Source organism: Anabrus simplex, chromosome X, assembly GCF_040414725.1.
Source record: "Anabrus simplex isolate iqAnaSimp1 chromosome X, ASM4041472v1, whole genome shotgun sequence".
Classification (NCBI taxonomy): Eukaryota; Metazoa; Arthropoda; class Insecta; order Orthoptera; family Tettigoniidae; genus Anabrus; species Anabrus simplex.
The window spans coordinates 216,995,330-217,013,214 of record NC_090279.1 but is presented as its reverse complement, the minus strand read 5'-3'; the positions used below and the strand labels follow the sequence as shown (position 1 = coordinate 217,013,214).

Genomic DNA, 17,885 nt, shown 5'->3' with positions numbered 1-17,885 from the left:
AAGTTACAGATGTGAAAATTGGTATTTTAAATATTTTAGAAAAGAAACATGTAATTTTTGTTTTAGGAAAAAAAAAAAACACTTCAGTGGGGGGTAAAAAGGATTGGAAAGGGGTTGAATTATTTTTTATTAGGATACTGATATCTTTAAAACTGAAGAAGTTACAGACATGAAAATGGCATTTGGAATCTCTTTTAAAAATACACTTTTTTTTTTTTGAAAAATCCACTTTGGGGAAGTGTGGGGGGTGAAGGAATTGAAAATTTAGTTGAATTCTTTGTATGAGGATACTTACAACTCAGAAAGTGAAGATGTTACAGTCATCTCTTTTATAAATGAAGAAACGTGGATTTTTTTGTTTTCAGAAAATTTACATAAAGGGGGAGTGTGAAAGGAAATGAAAAGATTGAATTTTTTTAAATAGGAATACTTATTGTACGGTATCTTAAAAACTGAAGGTTACAGATGTGGAAATTGATATTTGGAATCTCCTTTAAAAATAAAGAAACATGCATTTTGGGGGTGGGAAATGCACTTAATGAGAAGGGGGTGAAAAAAAGGAGTTGAATTCTTTTTATTAGAATACATGTTTCAACTAATTTTTCAATTCTTTCACCCCCTTAAGTGGATTTTTAGAAAACAAAAGAATACATGTTTCTTTACTTTGAAAAAAGATTCCAAATACAAATTTTTATGTCTGCAACACCTTCAGTTTTTGAGATGTTAGTTGAATTATGTGTAAGAGGATACTTACATCTAAAAAAACTAAAGATGTTACAGACATGAAAAATCAGTATTTGGAATCTCCTTTAAAAGTAATGAAACACATACTTTTTATTTTCAGAAAGTCCACTTAAGGGGGAAGAGGGTGGAAAGAAGTGAAGAAGAAGTTGAATTATTTTTATGAGGATACTTATATCTCAAAAACTGAAGATGTTACAGACGCAAAAACTAGTATATGGAATCTCCTTTAAAAATAAGAAGCACATATTTTTTTATTTTCAGGAAATCCATTTAAGGGGGTGAAAAGAATTGAAAAAGAAGGTGAATTTTTAAAAGGAATACTGGTATATCTACAGTACATATCAAAAGCTTAACATCTTATAGGCATGAAACTTGGTATTTGATAAGTCCTTCAAAATACAGGAACATGTACTTTTTTTTCTTCGGAAAAGGCACTTAACAGGAGTGAAAAGAAGGGAAAAAGGAGTAGAATTATTTTTTATGAGGATATTTATATCTCAAAAATTGAAGATGTTATAGACGTGAAAATTGGTATTTGGGATCTCCTTTAGAAATAAACAATGTTTTTTGGTTTTCAGAAATTCCACTTAGGTGGGGGTGGGCGAAGGAGTGATAAAGGGGTTGAATTCTTTTTCTGGGGATACTTATATCTCAAAAAGATGTTACAGACATGGAAATAGGTATTTGAAATCTCCTTTAAAAATAAGGAAACATGTTTTTTGTTTTCGACTTGCGAGAAGACTGTTTCTCACATGTACAGTTCTTTGACACATGGTCATCTTAGCCCCAAAAGGCAATACCACAAACGTGGTCTACAAGGAGTTTCAGAGGTAAATGGAACTCAATTTTTAGGTGAGTTTATATACTTTCGACATTTTCAGATAATGTCTTAGTACAGTACAGAGGAACGATTACTTTTATCAAATTACGAAATCCACGCATACGAAGCTGCGGGCAACTGCTAGTTTATATATATAAGAAAACATAAAGGTCCATTAATACTGCCTTGAGGAATTGCCCTCTTAATTATTACAGCGTCAGATCCAGCACTGATACTGTGATTGCTAAAAGTGGCTGCAAAGTGTAGAGGAAATGTGTAGACACTGATCTCTTCTGTCAACTTACATGAGTCAAGAAAGAACAAGAAAGAACAGTGTTTATTGAGTAAAATAATATTTCTACACTTCAGGGGTTTCATAGTCTGGAAGTTCTTCGAACGTGAGCTCTTCACTTTTTGGTTTGTGGAAAAGAGGAGGCAAGGTCGACGAAGGCAGAGGAGGCGGGTGCAGTGGACGGAGAGCTCTGAAACATGATGTTACAGATTGATTATAAAGTTGTGCTTTGAAACACTCGCTGCAGGGAAATGGATTGGGATACGTACTGGTAGCGCTTGAAAATGTCTTGTAAGCCATTTCTGTGATTCCACACGGAGTAGGTTGCTGCTACCCCAAAGCCAAACAGTCCTGCGACTATGCTCTTTCTGACACCAGCTGCAACACAAGAGAAGTATCTTCTTTACATTATTGGAGCTATTGAGAACACAAAAGGAGTGCAATAAGAATTGAAGAAGCAAAGATTCAATCACCAATCGGTCATCACTGATGTGCATTTAGGCCTGTCCCCCCCCTATCAGTTGTATATCAATTAATTTGTTCAAAGAAATTGGCTGTGGCTGAGAGGTAGTATTCTTGACTTCACATTTCCAACTTAACGGATTGAGAAAATATAATAATAATGGCAGATTATCAGCTCTTTTTGTGTTCATTCAATTAAAACAAAACAACATCATAACGGTAATGGATGAAATTCTAAAGGCAAGATATGGAGGGGATATGAAAATATTGTCATTTGCAGATGACATAGTGATCTGGGAAGTCAACAATACAGAAGTGCAAATCCAACCAGGGGGTTTACATGACAATAATGACAAATATGGTACAAAAATCAGTGTGGAGAAGAGCAAAACAGCGGTGATGTCAAGAGGAGAAAGAGAAGGAATCATTAGTATCAGGGGAATTCTCAAATATTTTAGGAAGTGAAATAATGCATGGTTGGATAAGGAGATCAGCAGAAGTGTACAAGCAGGAAATACATTCTACCAGGATGTAAGGAACCTGGTGTGGAAAAGAAACGTTCTTATGAAATGTAAAAAGATAATGTACAAGATGTACTGTACCTCTATACTAACACATGCATCAGAGACTTGCACTTTGATAGCAAGAAATGAGAGTAAAATTCAGGCCAGTGAGATGAAGTTCCTCAGGAGTATGGCAGGGAAGACAAGGCGAGAGGGAGTAAAAAGAGTTCCAAGCTGTCAGCAAAGAGATGGCGTGGAATGACATCAGTAGACAAATAAGTTTGAGTGACGTCTTTAAAAGTAGGAAAGATCACAATATGAAGATAAAGCTGGAATTCAAGAGGACAAATTGGGGCAAATATTCATTTATAGGAAGGGGAGTTAGGGACTGGAATAACTTACCAAGGGAGATGTTCAATAAATTTCCAATTTCTTTTCAATCATGTAAGAAAAGGCAAGGAAAACAACAGATAGGGAATCTGCCACCTGGGCGACTGCCCTAAATGCAGATCAGGGTGGGTGGGTGGGTGGTTCGGTCGGTCGGTTGGTTGAAATGTTCAGGTCAGAAAAGAAATAAGAGTAGAAAAACTGAGTGATAGCTTGGAGAAGAATAAATTGAGATGGTCTGAACATGTTATGAGAATGGAGGAGGAAAAGATACCCTAAAAGAAGTGTTGGAGGCTCGTAGAAGGAAAGAGGGCAAGATGGACTCTGTCAAGAACAGTTTAAGAAAAGGAAGACTAGACTGGAATACAATTACTGAAGAGGAGAGGCAACACTCGGACCTGGCAGGAGCAGGACAAGGGGAAATGAAAATGATGATGATGAACATCTTTACATCGTGTATACATAATACCAACCCTCTCAGAATTGCAACAAAACACTACATTCTTATGTGTAATAACTTTTAAATAAACTGCAGATGTACCTGGAGACCGGTATACGACTCCGGTCGTGGTCGCAGCTACCATTGTGTTCAGGTCATCGTCACAGTCCCTCTGGAACGTTAATGCCACACCAGCCACGCTGTACAGCAGGGCCAAAACACCACAGGTTTGAGCCCACACGCTTCCTCTCTTCAGCATTTGGTTTATCACACTGAAAAACACCACAATGTCCATTATTTATTCCAAGTTAATTCTCCAAGTAGCCTCCGGAGCAGCTCTCCTTCAGGTGTTTTGACCAGAGCACTGAACCTCACAGCAGGAGTCTTGTAGGGAGTAATGTGGACTTCATCTAGAAATATTTGGTCCGTGATGAGCTGGACTTGCAAGACTCAATATACTCTGGTACTATTTTCATATAGCTGCACCAGCTTTCTGGTGATGGTGGTGGTTATTTGGTGACCTTTCTCTATTAACATGTATCAGGAGAAAAATGAAAGAGCTCCAATCTTTCCATATTGACAAAAGAAGCCAAGGAGACAGGAAAGGTTTGAAAATGAACGACACGCTTGGCCTCATAAATGTGATACTGTCTTTGGTGTATTTCAGCCAAGAGATCACACGGATTGCCTGGCTGCCAATGCTGACGTTCAGTTTCATATAGGAAGTCGAATCTTGGAACCTATGCAGGGACATTGTGCAGAAATCAGCTCCATAAGTGCAGCGAGTTATTGACTGTGGTACTAAGAGATAAAAATATCCAACACAGTGTTCCCGGAGCGTTTACCACCCTGTTAGCATGATATCTGACTCAATGGAACTAGGATATTAAGATATGAATTGTGTATGCACAGGGTGAACCAAAAGTCCATTAATATTTGACGAGGCGATACTTAACTGATTATTGGAAGTAAAGAGGTAATAACTGACACATATGATTGGAGTGACATGGGATTTTATTGACACCAACAATGAGTGCACAAGCATGCCAACAGATGGCGCTGGACAGAAACACATCAGTGATGCTGCACGAGTCCCGTGTATGGTATAAAAAGGGCTGTCATGAGAGAGGATGTCAGATGCATCTGCAATCGTGGCACGTTGACGTTACCAGAAAGGGCACTGTTACTGAAGCTTTATTTACTTTATTTTGATGTCAATAAAAGCCCATGTCATGTGTGTCAATTATTACCTCTCTACCTCCAATATTGCCCCGTTAATTGTTAACGGACTTTTGTGTCTCCCTGTATATTTATGTACAGTACATACGAGGGTGTATCGTAAAGTTTTAATTATCACCCGAAAGTTATCGTGGTATATTGATGCAATTTTGTCAGTGTCATCTCTCTGGCCCCTAAGTGAATGATATTGTGACCTTTATTTTACATATTAGACATTGTACCAGAATGTGGTTTTTAATTTTTTTTCACATTATGCCAGAAGTGAGAAAAGCAAGACCATAGTGATATCAAGAGGAGAAAGGCAAGGAAAAGGTAAGGTGAAAATTGGTGGTCAAAGACTTAAAATTGTTGACAGTTTCAAATACCTAGGGAGTGAGTTAATGCTGAATACAAGGCTGGACATGGAGGGCGCAACAGAAACCCTGTCTGCAATAACGAAGTGTAAAGAGATAATGTACAAAACGTCTTATGCATCCATATTGACTTATGGACAATAACAAGTAGGGAGGAGAGTAGAATTCAAAGCCAGTGAATGAAATATCGAAGAAGTAGGATAGAAGAGATAAGGAAAGACAAGGAAGAACAGACTGAAAAAAAGAAGATATAAGAAAGGAGGTTGGAATGGAAAACCTAAATGAGACTATTGATAGGAATAAACTAAGATGGTTTGAACATGTAAAGATGATGGAGGAGGACAGAATACCAAAACAGATGATTGAGATGAACTTTGAGGGAAAGAGAGCGAGAGGGAGACATAGAACAAGGTGGCTCAATTCAATAAAGAGGAGTGCTAGAAGAAGAAAGTCGGACAGGGACAGGAGGAAGGTGGAGAAGTGCCATAAACGCCCCGATCTAGCAGGAGCTGGATAAGGGGATGATGATATGCTAGAAGTGACTGAAGTGTAAGATGGAGAAGGCCGAGACTCACAGTGCAATAAATTTCCTGCATTTCAAGGGTAGCTGTGCCTGGCAAATTCATGATGAGATACTGGCAGTTTATAGAAACAATGTCCCATATTATGACTGTACTGTGAGGTGGAAAAGGAATTTCCAAAGCAGTCACACACAAGCCAGGACCTGGAAGACCATCACTGATGGACGATGTGAAGTGCTCAATCCTGGAAGACAGATGAACAACTATCCAAATGATCATGAATTACACTGGTCTCAGTTATCATAGTGTGTGGAAAACTATTTGTGAAAACTGCACATGTCTAAGGTGCCTCCACACTAGGTTCTAGTTTTCTAACCCTTTCCAGAAACAAACATGGCATGATATTTTAAGCCAGGCATTGACGCTGTCGATATAGGATAAAGAAAATTTTTTGGTCGTCTGGTAACCACTGATGAATGTTGGATCTATTGGTATGATCGGTATGATCCAGAGACCAACACACAAGCATGCGGTGGGAGCTTGTCGATTCCCTTCCCTACAGAATGGCAAAGGTGCAAAACTCAGCTTGGAGGGTCATGCTATCACTTTTTTGTGACTACCGTGGACTTGTCCTCACAGAGTACCTTACACAGAGACAAACCATCACTGCAATCTTATAGACAGGTTGAAAGATGATGTGAAAAAGAAACTCCAGTCATTTATTTCCTAGCTGCTCACTCATCTCAAGTTGCAGTTGACAAAACAAGGGCATGTGGTTGTGAAATCTTGCAGCATCTGCCTTATTCTCCTAATCTTGTACCAAGTGACTTAAAAAGTTTACAACATCAGTGTTGAGGGAATGTCTTGAAATTGTGGTAACTATCTTTAAAGAGAGGAAATTCTGTGTTTCAATGTGTTCTCCTCGAGTTATAAGACAAACGAAAACCTTTTCTTCAGTAATGGAGCTGACACATTTATAAATTATATATATTTAGCTGCAGCAGACTGACTGTGTCCTGAAGAGCCGTCCTCCGAGGTGATAGTCCACCGTTTGTCGTAAAGCAGTGAGCACTCCTCCTAGCCCACCGATCGTACCTCCCAGCAGATAGCTCGCGCCGATGTGTCCGAAGGCGAGTTCAAACCGGCCACGCTCTCTCGATGAACCTTTCAGATGGATGTATTCCGGCTCGGCACGGGGCACGTATCCAACATCCAGGTACGGGGACTGCAGACCTAAAAAGAAAGTAGTCGCCTTACTCTTGACTGTTCACATAACGAAACTCTGTGCTACATTAGAGCCTCGGCCTACCTAGACGATTGCTGCCCAACCTTCACGTGGAGTGTCATTGTGAAGTATGTTATGTCTTACTTTTTACAAACTTTAGTTTATTCTCCACCTAATCAACATATAGTTTTATCTCAAACGGTACTAGTTTTGACCATATATCTTCAGCTATTCATAAAAAAATTGGAATTAGAAGGACATAGCATCATCATAAACAAAAGCTTACAAGGGTGTCACCTCAAAGGATATTCCCCATTAACATCCTTACAGACGGATAGACTTGCTTTAATAACATTGGGATATCCTTCACTTATTGTAACCAAACAATATTGTTCCTTCCATGATACGGCCACTGATGTGCACATCAGCAGCTAACCAGTTTTATTTGCATCAACACTGTGATATTGTATATTTTACTATGATCCATGGTGGGATTATCAATAAACAATGGAATTTTAGGTCACTCTTATTAGACACAAGTGCAGTTTTGAATGCAGCTACACTGAAATCATTTTCAAGTGTCATTAATCTTGTGATCTATTAATGACCAAAAAACTCAGTACATGATAATAAAGAGGAATATTGATGTGAATGAGAACTGGTCACCTCTGATTATTGGTAAACAAACTTTTGAACGAGTTGAGTTTTTCAAGTTCCTAGGAGTTATGATTAGTGAACAGAATCAAAGAGAAGTGGAAATCCAAGTTAGAATACAGAATGCTAACAAGGTGTACTACATTCTACAGCTTCTATTGGGATCAAAATTTTTGACGAGAAATACTAAACTGAAAATATACAATACTGTCATCAACCTAGATCTAAATTAAGGTTCAGAATCATGGAGTTTAACAAAAAAAGAAGAAGAAAAACATCAATTGCAGGTTTTCAAAAATAAAGTTTACAGAAAAATTTTTGGACTGTACTTTGATTCTGTATCTCAAACATGGAATAAGAGATCAAATAAAGAAATAAACTCACTATCACAGCAAGCACCAATAATCAACATCATCAATTCCAAAAGACTTCTAAGGATGGAAAATGATAGGATGGTCTTATGAATCTTTAAAGAACTAACAGGAAAAAGACCAATGGGAAGACCACATAGTTCCTGGAAAAATTAAATCTTCAAGCTGTGTAGACATCTGAATTTGAACAACTGGCAAGAACGTGCCCAAAACAGAGTTCAGTGGAGGCAATTTATGAGATCGGTGCAGGATCTTTATGTCCCATAGAAACCTGCTGAGTGAGTGTGAGTGAGTGAGTATTAATCTTGTGATCTACTAGTTTTTATCCCAAATCTACTTGACAGTTATCAAGTATCTAATGTTTGCACTTTTAAATGTGTATATTAGTGTATTTGTAGTCTTAACTCAGGAAATTTAACCTGGAGCCTGGCACAAGTAAGTCTAAGCAATGCCAGGATTCAGCTAAGGTCCCGTGTTCACCAACCCACGCTCTGAAGTTAGGAGTCTCTGGGGCCACTTTTAGTCACCTCTTACAACAAGCAGAGGGATACCGTGAGTGTTTCCATGTTTCACTTTCATGTTGCTCTCTCCATCTGAATTAAATATTGTATATTGTAGATAAAAGCATGTATAAAATGAGAGTGTTTAACATTTAGTGCTCCCCTACTCTGAGATCCTGCTCCATCATCATAGCACAGTCATAGCACAATCCATCCAGCGTTAACGTAAATTAAGGGCACCTAATTTGCAGAATATCCAACATAAGAATATAACAAACTTCTATTGTATCCAGTGTAACAAAATATGTCCATAGACTTAACATGAATTGCTCCAGCCACTTTTGAAGTCTCATTTACACTAGAAAACAAACACAGTCTGACACAATTCAATATCACAGCATGAAACAGCACAATGCAAAATGACATAGAACTGTATCAGACAAAATTTTTTTTTTGCTAGTTGCTTTACGTCACAATGACCCAGAGAGGTCTTATGGCGACGATGGGACAGGAAAGGGCTAGGAGTGGGAAGGAAGCATCCGTGGCCTTAATTAAGGTACAGCCCCAGCATTTTCTTGGTGTGAAAATGGGAAACCACAGAAAACCATCTTCAGGGCTGCTGACAGTGGGATTCGAACTCACTATCTCTTCTTCTTTTATGACTGCATAGGATCACTTAGGTCAGTCCATCGTTCAGGTCTCTTTGAAGGGATTGTTCGGACTTTGCGGTCCTTCCAGTACTTCTTCAGACGCTCCGATCTTCATGCTCTTTCCTCAGTTGAAAATATGCAAGTTGTTAGTTTGTTTCATGTAAGGGTAAAGCGGAGGTTTGTATTCAATTTTATCTTATTTGTGGTGTCTTCCGTTGTAAGGCCTATTTCTTTCAGATCCTCTCTTACGTCTCTGATCCATTTACATCCTATTGTGGTATTATTTGAGACGAGATTGTGTTGTACTAGTTGTTTCAGAAGTCTCGGATCCTGCATCCTCATGATATGTCCAAAGAATCCCAGTCTCCTCTTACGCATAGTATCTGTAATGGGTTCTAGCTCTTTGTACACGACTTTGTTAGGTATTAACAGCCACTGTCCACCTTTCTGGTATTTTTTGTTGATGCAGGTTCTTCCAAACCTCCTTTCAATTTTCTGAAGTCTGTCAGTCTTTGATTGTTTATTCAGGTGAAAAAGTGTTTCTGCTGCATATGTAGCTTCCGGTTTTATAACTGAGTTGTAGTGTTTAATTTTTGTATTTATTGATAGACATTTCTTTTTGTAGATATCCCATGTTAATTTTTGTGCTTTAGCTAATCTATTTGTTCTTGTTTGGATTGAGATTTTTTCATTTAGGTTATGTGTTATTACTTCTCCAAGATATTTAAATTGAGTTACTATTTTGATTTTATTACCATTTATAGTAACTTCTTTTAGTTGTGTTGGTTTTTGAGGCATAATTTCTGTTTTTTTCAAATGATACTTTGAGGCCAATTTTATTTGCAATGTTTTGAAGTTCTGATATCTGGGTTTTTGCTTCTTTTATGTCCACTACTAAGTAATGCGAAATCGTCGGTGAAAGCCAGGCAATTTTTCTTGATTTTTCGGCCAATCTTTATTTTTGGGGGACATTTCCTAAACCATTACCTCATTACCATTTCTAGAGCACAATTTAATAATAGTGGTGTGAGCCCATCTCCCTGCCATAGTCCAGTTTTAATTTCAAATGTCTCTGACGTTTCACCCCTAAACGTCACTTTTGATTTGGTGTTAGTGAGAGCCAATCTTATCACGTTTATTAATTTGGGGTGTAGTCCTAGGTGTCTTAAAATTTTAAACAGAGATTCTCTATGGAAGCAATTGTAAGCTTTCTTGAAATCTACAAATGTTATCACCATATCTCTATTCTTCTCCTGTTATAGTCCATTATCAACTTAAGACTCATGATCCGATCGGGACACCTCCTCCAGGGTTTGAAACCTATTCGATATTGTCCTAGTTCTTTCTCAAGTTGTAAACTTATCCTATTAAGGATGATTATTGAAAATATTTTACATGTTATGTCTACGAGCGAGATTCCCCTGTAGTTATTAGGGTCGATTTGATTTTGTCTCCTTTTTTTTTTTTTTTTTAGCCGGCCCCGTGGTGTACGGGTAGCATGCTTGCCTCTTGCCTGGAGGCCCCGGGTTTTTCTCTCGACCTGAGGGCTGGTTCGAGGTCCACCACAGCCTACGTGATTAGAATTGAGGAGCTATCTGACGGGGAGATGGTGGCCCCGGTATCGAAAACCCAGAATAACGGCCGAGAGGATGCGTCGTGCTGACAACACGGTCCCTCTTAATCTGCAGGCCTTCACGCTGCGCAGCGGTCGCTGGGCAACTTTTGCTGATCTTCCTGCATATTTCCAGATTTCCGTTAAGTTCTGATCTTCTCCTGGCGCTTTGTAGTTTTTTAATTTATTCAGTACTTGGTAGACTTCCTTTATTGTGGGGTGATTGATGTTATCTGGTGGCATTTTTATCGGGGTGTTGGTGTCCAAATGAAGGAGTTCTGTAGGTTCCTTATAATTTAAAAGCTTGTTGAAATATTTAGCCAGAATTTCTGTATTGTCTTTATTGTTATGAGCCAGCTTAACATTTTCATCCTTTATCAGTAGGGTCAGGGGTTCTTATTTTTGGAGCTGTTATCTGAAGGTTTTGTAGTAGTCCCTTGATTGAGTTTTATTGAATTGTTCTTCAATTAACTGCAGTGTGTCCTTATGATGTTGTCTTTTTATTCTTCTTAAGACTTGGTTAGTTTCTTTTCTCTGTTTTACTAGATTTTGATAGGATATTTCTGATTTTTGGGACTGATGTAATAGCCATGCCTGATGTCTTTTCTCTGCTGTTTCATCACATTCACTGTTCCACCATTGGTGTTTTTTATGTGGTTTAATTGGAGCCAGGTCTTCTGCAATTTGTTTAAGGTTGTGTACTAAGTTTTCAAGTTTATCTGCAATTTTTATTTTTTCAGTTGCTTTCTGGTAATTTTTTGTTGATTAGCTGGGTAGGATCTATTTTTATTTTAATTTTAGGGGGTTGCTTTTGTTGTCTCCTCTGGGGAGTGAGTTTAATTTTAACTATGTAGTGATCTGAACCTGTGTCTATTCCTCAGAGGACTTTGACGTCATAGATCTCTTTGTGGTTGTATTTGTCCATGCAGATGTGATCCAGTTGCCATTCTCCTTTAGTGTAGTCAGGGTGTTTCTGTTTTGAGTTTTTGAGGTTTTCTCTTAAAACATGTAGATTTTAACATTAAATTATGGTTTCTGCACAGGTCGACTAGTCTCTCTCCATTTTTATTTGCTTTTTTGTGTGCTAGCCATTTTCTGACATATTATTGTAAGAAACATGTGCAATGTTATGATAAAAAAAATCTTTATCAGTTTTTGAAATACTGTAAGTCATAAACTTTTAAACCAGACTAACAACAATTGTGATATTTATACAAGCAAATTACATACCTCCATGGGATGACCAATTAAGATTTAAATTAGAGAAGTAATAAAAGCATATCGTCATTGCCGGGACAAAACCTCCTATGTGATAAAATTTTTGGAGATATACTGACCCGCAGCACATACGTTATGAAGAGCGAGAATGCCTTGACAACATTCACACGATATTGCACCTTAGCTGACAGAACCTTACCGGCCAAAGTTCTAAGCTAAAATATTTCAGATAGGAGGTTTTGTCCCGGCAGTGATGATATACAAGTTCTCCGCATAATTAATTATATAATTTTTCTTATTTTCCCACAAATTTGCAATTCTTGACTTAAGGAGTTTTAAAAATAACCCCAATTCAATTACAGTCTCAAAACTTGGCATGGATCTGGTCCCTCACACATCTGACACCTCCTCAGTTCACCTTGTAGCTGCTTCAGTAGATCACAGGAAGAGTGTCTGACTCAGGATTCCATACTAGTTGAGTGGCTCAGGTGGTAGATGTGAAGCTCATCTGGGTTGTATCTGAAGGCGCTCAAACTTGGCACTTCTGCATCTGTAGATCTACCAGCACATTAATGAACTCACGCAAGACAAAATTCCAGCACCTCGGCCTCTCCAAAAATGGTAAAACTAGTTGTTGCTGTTTGAGTCATCAATCAACAGACAGGTTTGATGCAGCTTCCATGCCACCCTATCCTGTGCTAACCTTTCCATTTCTCCATAACTACTACATCCTACATCTGCTTGTCATATTCATACCTTGGCCTACCCCTACCGTTCTTACCACCTACACTTCCCTCTAAAACCAACTGCACAAGTCCTGGCAGTCTTAAGATGTGTCCTATCATTCTATCTCTTCTTCTTGTCAAATTTAGCCAAATCGATCTCCTCTCACCAATTCGATTCAGTATCTCTTAATTCGTGATTCGATCTATCCATCACACCTTCAGCATTCTTCTGTAACACCACATTTCAAAAGCTTATATTTGCTTCCTTCCTGAACTAGTTATCGTCCATGTTTCACTTCCATTCAATGCCACAAAAGTCTTTCAAAAACAGCTTTCTAATTCCTATATCAATGTTCGAAGTGAGCAAATTTCTCTTCTTAAGAAAGATCTTCCTTGCTTGTGCTAGTCTACATTTTGTGTCCTCCTTACTTCTGCCATTGTTAGTTATTTTACTACCTGCGTAACAATATTCCTTTAAGTCTTCATTTCCCAATCTAATTTTACCTACATCACCTGCCTTCGTTCGACTGCACTCCATTACTTTTGTTTTGGATTTATTTATTTTCACCTCCTTCCCCAAGACTCTGTCCATACCATTCAGCAATTTCTCCAGATCTTCTGCAGTCTCAGATAAAATAACCATATCATTGCCAAATCTCAGGGTTTTGATTTCCTCTCCATGGATTGTGATTCCCTTTCCAAATTCCTTTTGATTTTGTTTACTGCTTGTTCTATATAAACATTGAAAAGGAGGGGGGACAAACTGCAACCTTGCCTCACTCCTTTCTGGATTCCTGCTTCTTTTTCAAAGCCCTCGATTCTTATCACTGCAGACTGATTTTTATATAGATTGTAGATAATTCTTCGTTCTCGGTATCTGCTCCCAATCACCTTCAGAATCTTAAATAGCTTGGTCCAATGAACATTATTGAATGTCTTTTCTAGATCTACGAAGGCCATGTACGTGGCTTGTCCTTCTTAATTCAATCCTCTAAGATCAGACGTAAAGTCAGGATTGCTTCAGGTGTTCCTACATTTCTTCTGAAGCCAAACTGACTTTCTCCCAAGTCAGTTTCAACTTTTCTTTCCTTTCTTCTGTAAATAATACATGTTAAAATTTTGCAGGCATGAGATACTGAACTAATGGTGCGGTAATTTTCACATTTGTCAGCACCGGCTTTCTTGGGAATACGTATAATAGCATTCTGCCGAAAATCGGATACTTAGCAGGATGTAAAACCTATAACAATGTTAATCAAGCTGGCTGAGGTAGCCGAGTTTGGAAGGATGATAAAAAAGTCTTGGCACTCCATGCTGTCATGTTGAAGTTCTCTGCCCAAAATTAAATCAACTCAGCCATAGACAGGCACCACTCCTTACAGTGTTCTTCTTTATGAGCACTACTGCTATTCTTATTTACAACACTTTCAGATTTAGGAATATCACATCATCATCATCATCATGAATTCCTTCCAGTGAGCCGGGTAGGATGGTTAAGAATGAAGTGCCTCCATTTGTCATGGTCCTGGCACTCTTCTTTTTTCTCTAGGGCATCCCATGTTTCTCCTCTCTTCTCTAGGTCTTCTTTTATCTGATGTAACCACCCTTTTCTAGGGTGTCCAATTGGTCTTCGTCCCAGAATGATCTTTTCAAGATACTTCCTTGGTGTTCTAGTCTCCTGCATCCCCTTAACGTGTCCTAGCCACTTCAGCCTTGCAACACTTGGCCTTTCTTCCACGGTCAGGTTGACCTGCAGGTCTCTTCGTATCTGATCATTCCTAATTCTGTCCTTCCTTCTTTTCTGTACAGCTGATGTAAGGAACTTCATTTCAACACCTTGCAGTTGATTTACTTCTCTTTTACATGTGACACCTCTCCAGGCTATACGTGATGATGGGCAGGAACTCCCTTGTCCCATACTATGTTCCGTACTTGATGGGAGAAGTTGGATCCTTTTTGCACCCTGTTCAACACTTCATTCTTGGCACTTCCATCATTTGATATTGTACTCCCCAGATATTTAAAGGTGTATTTGTCCTGCTAAGTTTCCTTACCACTGTTTTGCTCTCGCTCACGATTAACTTATATTCTTTAAACTTGGTGTTCCAAAGATCCAGTCTCCACTGAACATCTCTCTCAGTTTCTCCCCAAATGCCAACATCATTAGCAAGAACAAATGCATATCACAAGGGATATCACAACATATGTTTTTAAAACTCACTCATTATGACTGATTGTAGGAGGATTCCCTATGGGAATCAACATCTATATCATCTGATAGCCAAGCAGGCATCAATTTTTGGTAAAGAGACAGAGTCTCTCATAGTGCATTGGCACTGCCGGTAGCTCCAAGTAGCCTAAGCAGTGGCCTCCACGGTATGCACTAGCCAGCGTCTTGGTGGGTGTGTTAGGTACCAACTGATGAGCCCAACCTAGCACATGAGGGCGAAACGCTGGCAACCAGGAATGAGTTAGCCGGAAAATTTATAATATCCAATAACGGACCATTTATAGTGGTATTATTTTAATAACAATTCAAAATGAATTACATAAATCATCTGCTGTAACTCGATTCTCAGAACTGCTACTGTCAAGGTCGGAGTCGTTTACATAATCTTCATGATGAATAATACAGTAATAACCCTAACCTCACCTCACTACAGCCCTGAAGGGCCTTGGCCTACCAAGTGACCACTGTTCAGCCCGAAGGCCTGCAGTTGTCGTGTGGTCAGCACGACGAATCCCCTTTGTCATTATTTAGATTGTTTAAAGATATTTTATAGATATTTTATTGCTTCCACCATCAAGTACAGAAAATGTACACTAGGTATTGGCAGTATTAATAAAAATAATCTATAGACAATATCTTAGCCATAATGCCTGAGTCATTAGAAAAATTATTTTAGCTACCTATATTAGGTCAGTTTTTGAAATACCATATTATAGATACTCTTCTACACTATAAAATGCCTCTTGGCTTTCTAGACGGGGAATACAACAACAACAACAGCAACAACAGCAACAACAACAACAACAATAATACAGTAATAATAATCCCTGCTTGTTCAAGAAAAAATGTATGTTGGAACGAACCAGAGGGTAAGAAACTGTTTTGTTTTTGCTACATATGCATTCTGGCATAAGTCATAATATAAAAATAGCGTTTGGCAAGTAGCTCTCAGCACATATAACAAGAGAATTACTAATATCAATGACTAAGAACGAGAGGGTAAACACAAAATATTAAAATGCAATTTTGCCAGAGCATTTCGGTTAAGCAGATTTCTACTGTATATAATTGTCATAAAACTCAACTGTAGTTTTTCTAGAGGATGCTGCACTGCAACTTCGCTGATAATTCAACTTTTAGACTTGCTTCAAACGTTAAAAATCTTGGATAAAGGTTTAAATACATTTCTCCGATTATCCACACCTTATTTATATGAACAAGTACTTTCGTGTTTGACAAACCTTAAAACAAACCATCAAAACAGGTTTGTCTATCAAAGAAGAACTTGTTGCTTGCCTACCAAAGTTGTAGCATAGAATAAAATCATGAATAATAATTTCGTGTGGCTATTTCTAGCCGAGTGCAGCCCTTGTAAGGCAGATCCTCCGATGAGGGGTGGGCGGCATCTGCCATGTGTAGGTAACTGCGTGTTATTGTGGTGAAGGATAGTGTTATGTGTGGCGTGCGTGAGTTGTAGGGATGTTGGGGACAGCACAAACACCCAGCCCGCAGGCTATTGGAATTAACCAATAGAGGTTAAAATCCCCGACCTGGCCGGGAATCGAATCCGGGACCCTCTGAACCGAAGGCCAGTACACTGACCATTCAGTACACAAGTCGGACAATAAAATCATTGTGCTCCACAAAACAAGCCCAAGTATCATACTGAATTGTCAACATCAACAGAATTGTGTATTTGAAGAACTATTTAGATTTTTAACTGAGAGTGAATCTTTAAGAAAAAGCTATGTAGGAACAGTATTATTAAAAATCTTTTATTTTAATTTTTTTCACATAAACATTCTGTTAATAACAGTTTTTGTAAGTTATAAAATTAAAGTGAGTGGATTGCTATGAAGAGTTCAGTATTGATTAAATACCAGAAAAAATTATACAATTTTATTCTCCTCAGCCACACTACGATATTCTCTTGTCTTACTTCCTCACACAAGCACCTTCATTCCTGACACAATTGTCAACTGTTGACCTACTGAGAGGGAAGCAAGGAATAAGGGGTCAAAAACTTATCACCTGTGCTTTATTGTGTGCATGTGTATATTAATTTATCACCATTGGTTTAGGAGTTTTATTGTGCCATGCTTGGTTGTTGACATTTGGGAGTGATATATGTAATTTTTCAGCCAATGGCAGTGCTTCTTCAAAAGGGATGCATGGAAAATGTCAAATGATTCGTAATATTTTAAATATTTTATTATAAGAGTAAAGCTATTTCTGCGGCAGGACGGCAGGTCCCTAACTTCGGTAATGAACACACGTTTCTCTTCTACAGGTAAGATTTACATTACTAAAATGTGTACTTTATGCAGAGGGGATGTTGTACACCTTTAATAAATACCACTTTAAACTTTTATTGAACATACATCAATTGCAGTTTGGCTCGCCTACTGTACAACACTAAAATATGTATAAGGTAACCAGTGTTCCCCAAGGTTTACTAGGGTTCTAGGGTTCTCCATAACAAAAAAAGGCTGAGAAACACTGGTCTAGATGTCAAATGCCACTGACACAAAATACTGTAATGAAAGAATAACTAAATAAATAACTAAACCATACCAACACAACAATCTAAGTTTTCATTCTCTTTCTGTACCGGCAGTATTCAAGACATTTAGCCAGTAAGCAACTTTTTTGTGTTAAGATTAAAATTTTAAACTGTTGTTCAATGAAACATCAACATTTACTCACTAGCAGCTGCAGCTCCTGACAAACCTTCTGTCATATCTGTCATGGTCTTCCTTAGTTAGAATTTAATGGTCAGTATACTTTAATATCAATTGGTTATTATTTCTTTTAACAGTTTTACCAATGGCCAAGCTTGCTGCCATTCTGAAAATAGTCTTCCCTGGACAGCTGTGAGAAGAATATTCTCACCACTGTGACAGAAACAATAATATTGAATGTGCCCTAATGTAAAAAGAA

General features: G+C 38.2%; 1 protein-coding gene across 1 annotated transcript; it reads right to left on the bottom strand.

Annotated features, from left to right (window-relative positions):
* Positions 1 to 1,457: 1,457 nt before the first annotated feature.
* LOC136886469 (mitochondrial import inner membrane translocase subunit Tim23) lies at positions 1,458 to 17,838 on the bottom strand. The gene is made up of 5 exons (XM_067159263.2): positions 17,652 to 17,838; positions 6,771 to 6,993; positions 3,750 to 3,919; positions 2,126 to 2,234; positions 1,458 to 2,046 (listed from the first exon to the last, which is right to left on the bottom strand). The coding sequence occupies exons 1-5, from the start codon at positions 17,692 to 17,694 to the stop codon at positions 1,923 to 1,925; spliced, it is 669 nt and encodes a 222-aa protein (XP_067015364.1). The 5' UTR covers positions 17,695 to 17,838; the 3' UTR covers positions 1,458 to 1,922.
* Between the last annotated feature and the right edge of the window lie 47 nt (positions 17,839 to 17,885).

Excerpts from the sequence above, each read along its gene's own strand:
- LOC136886469 (XM_067159263.2), bottom strand. The coding sequence starts at position 17,694 with ATGACAGATATGACAGAAGGTTTGTCAGGAGCTGCAGCTGCTA. Across the intron at positions 2,235-3,749 it reads AGTCGTATACCGGTCTCCAG|CTGGTGTCAGAAAGAGCATA; the intron begins GTACATCTGCAG and ends CTTGTGTTGCAG. Across the intron at positions 2,047-2,125 it reads GACATTTTCAAGCGCTACCA|AGCTCTCCGTCCACTGCACC; the intron begins GTACGTATCCCA and ends ATCATGTTTCAG.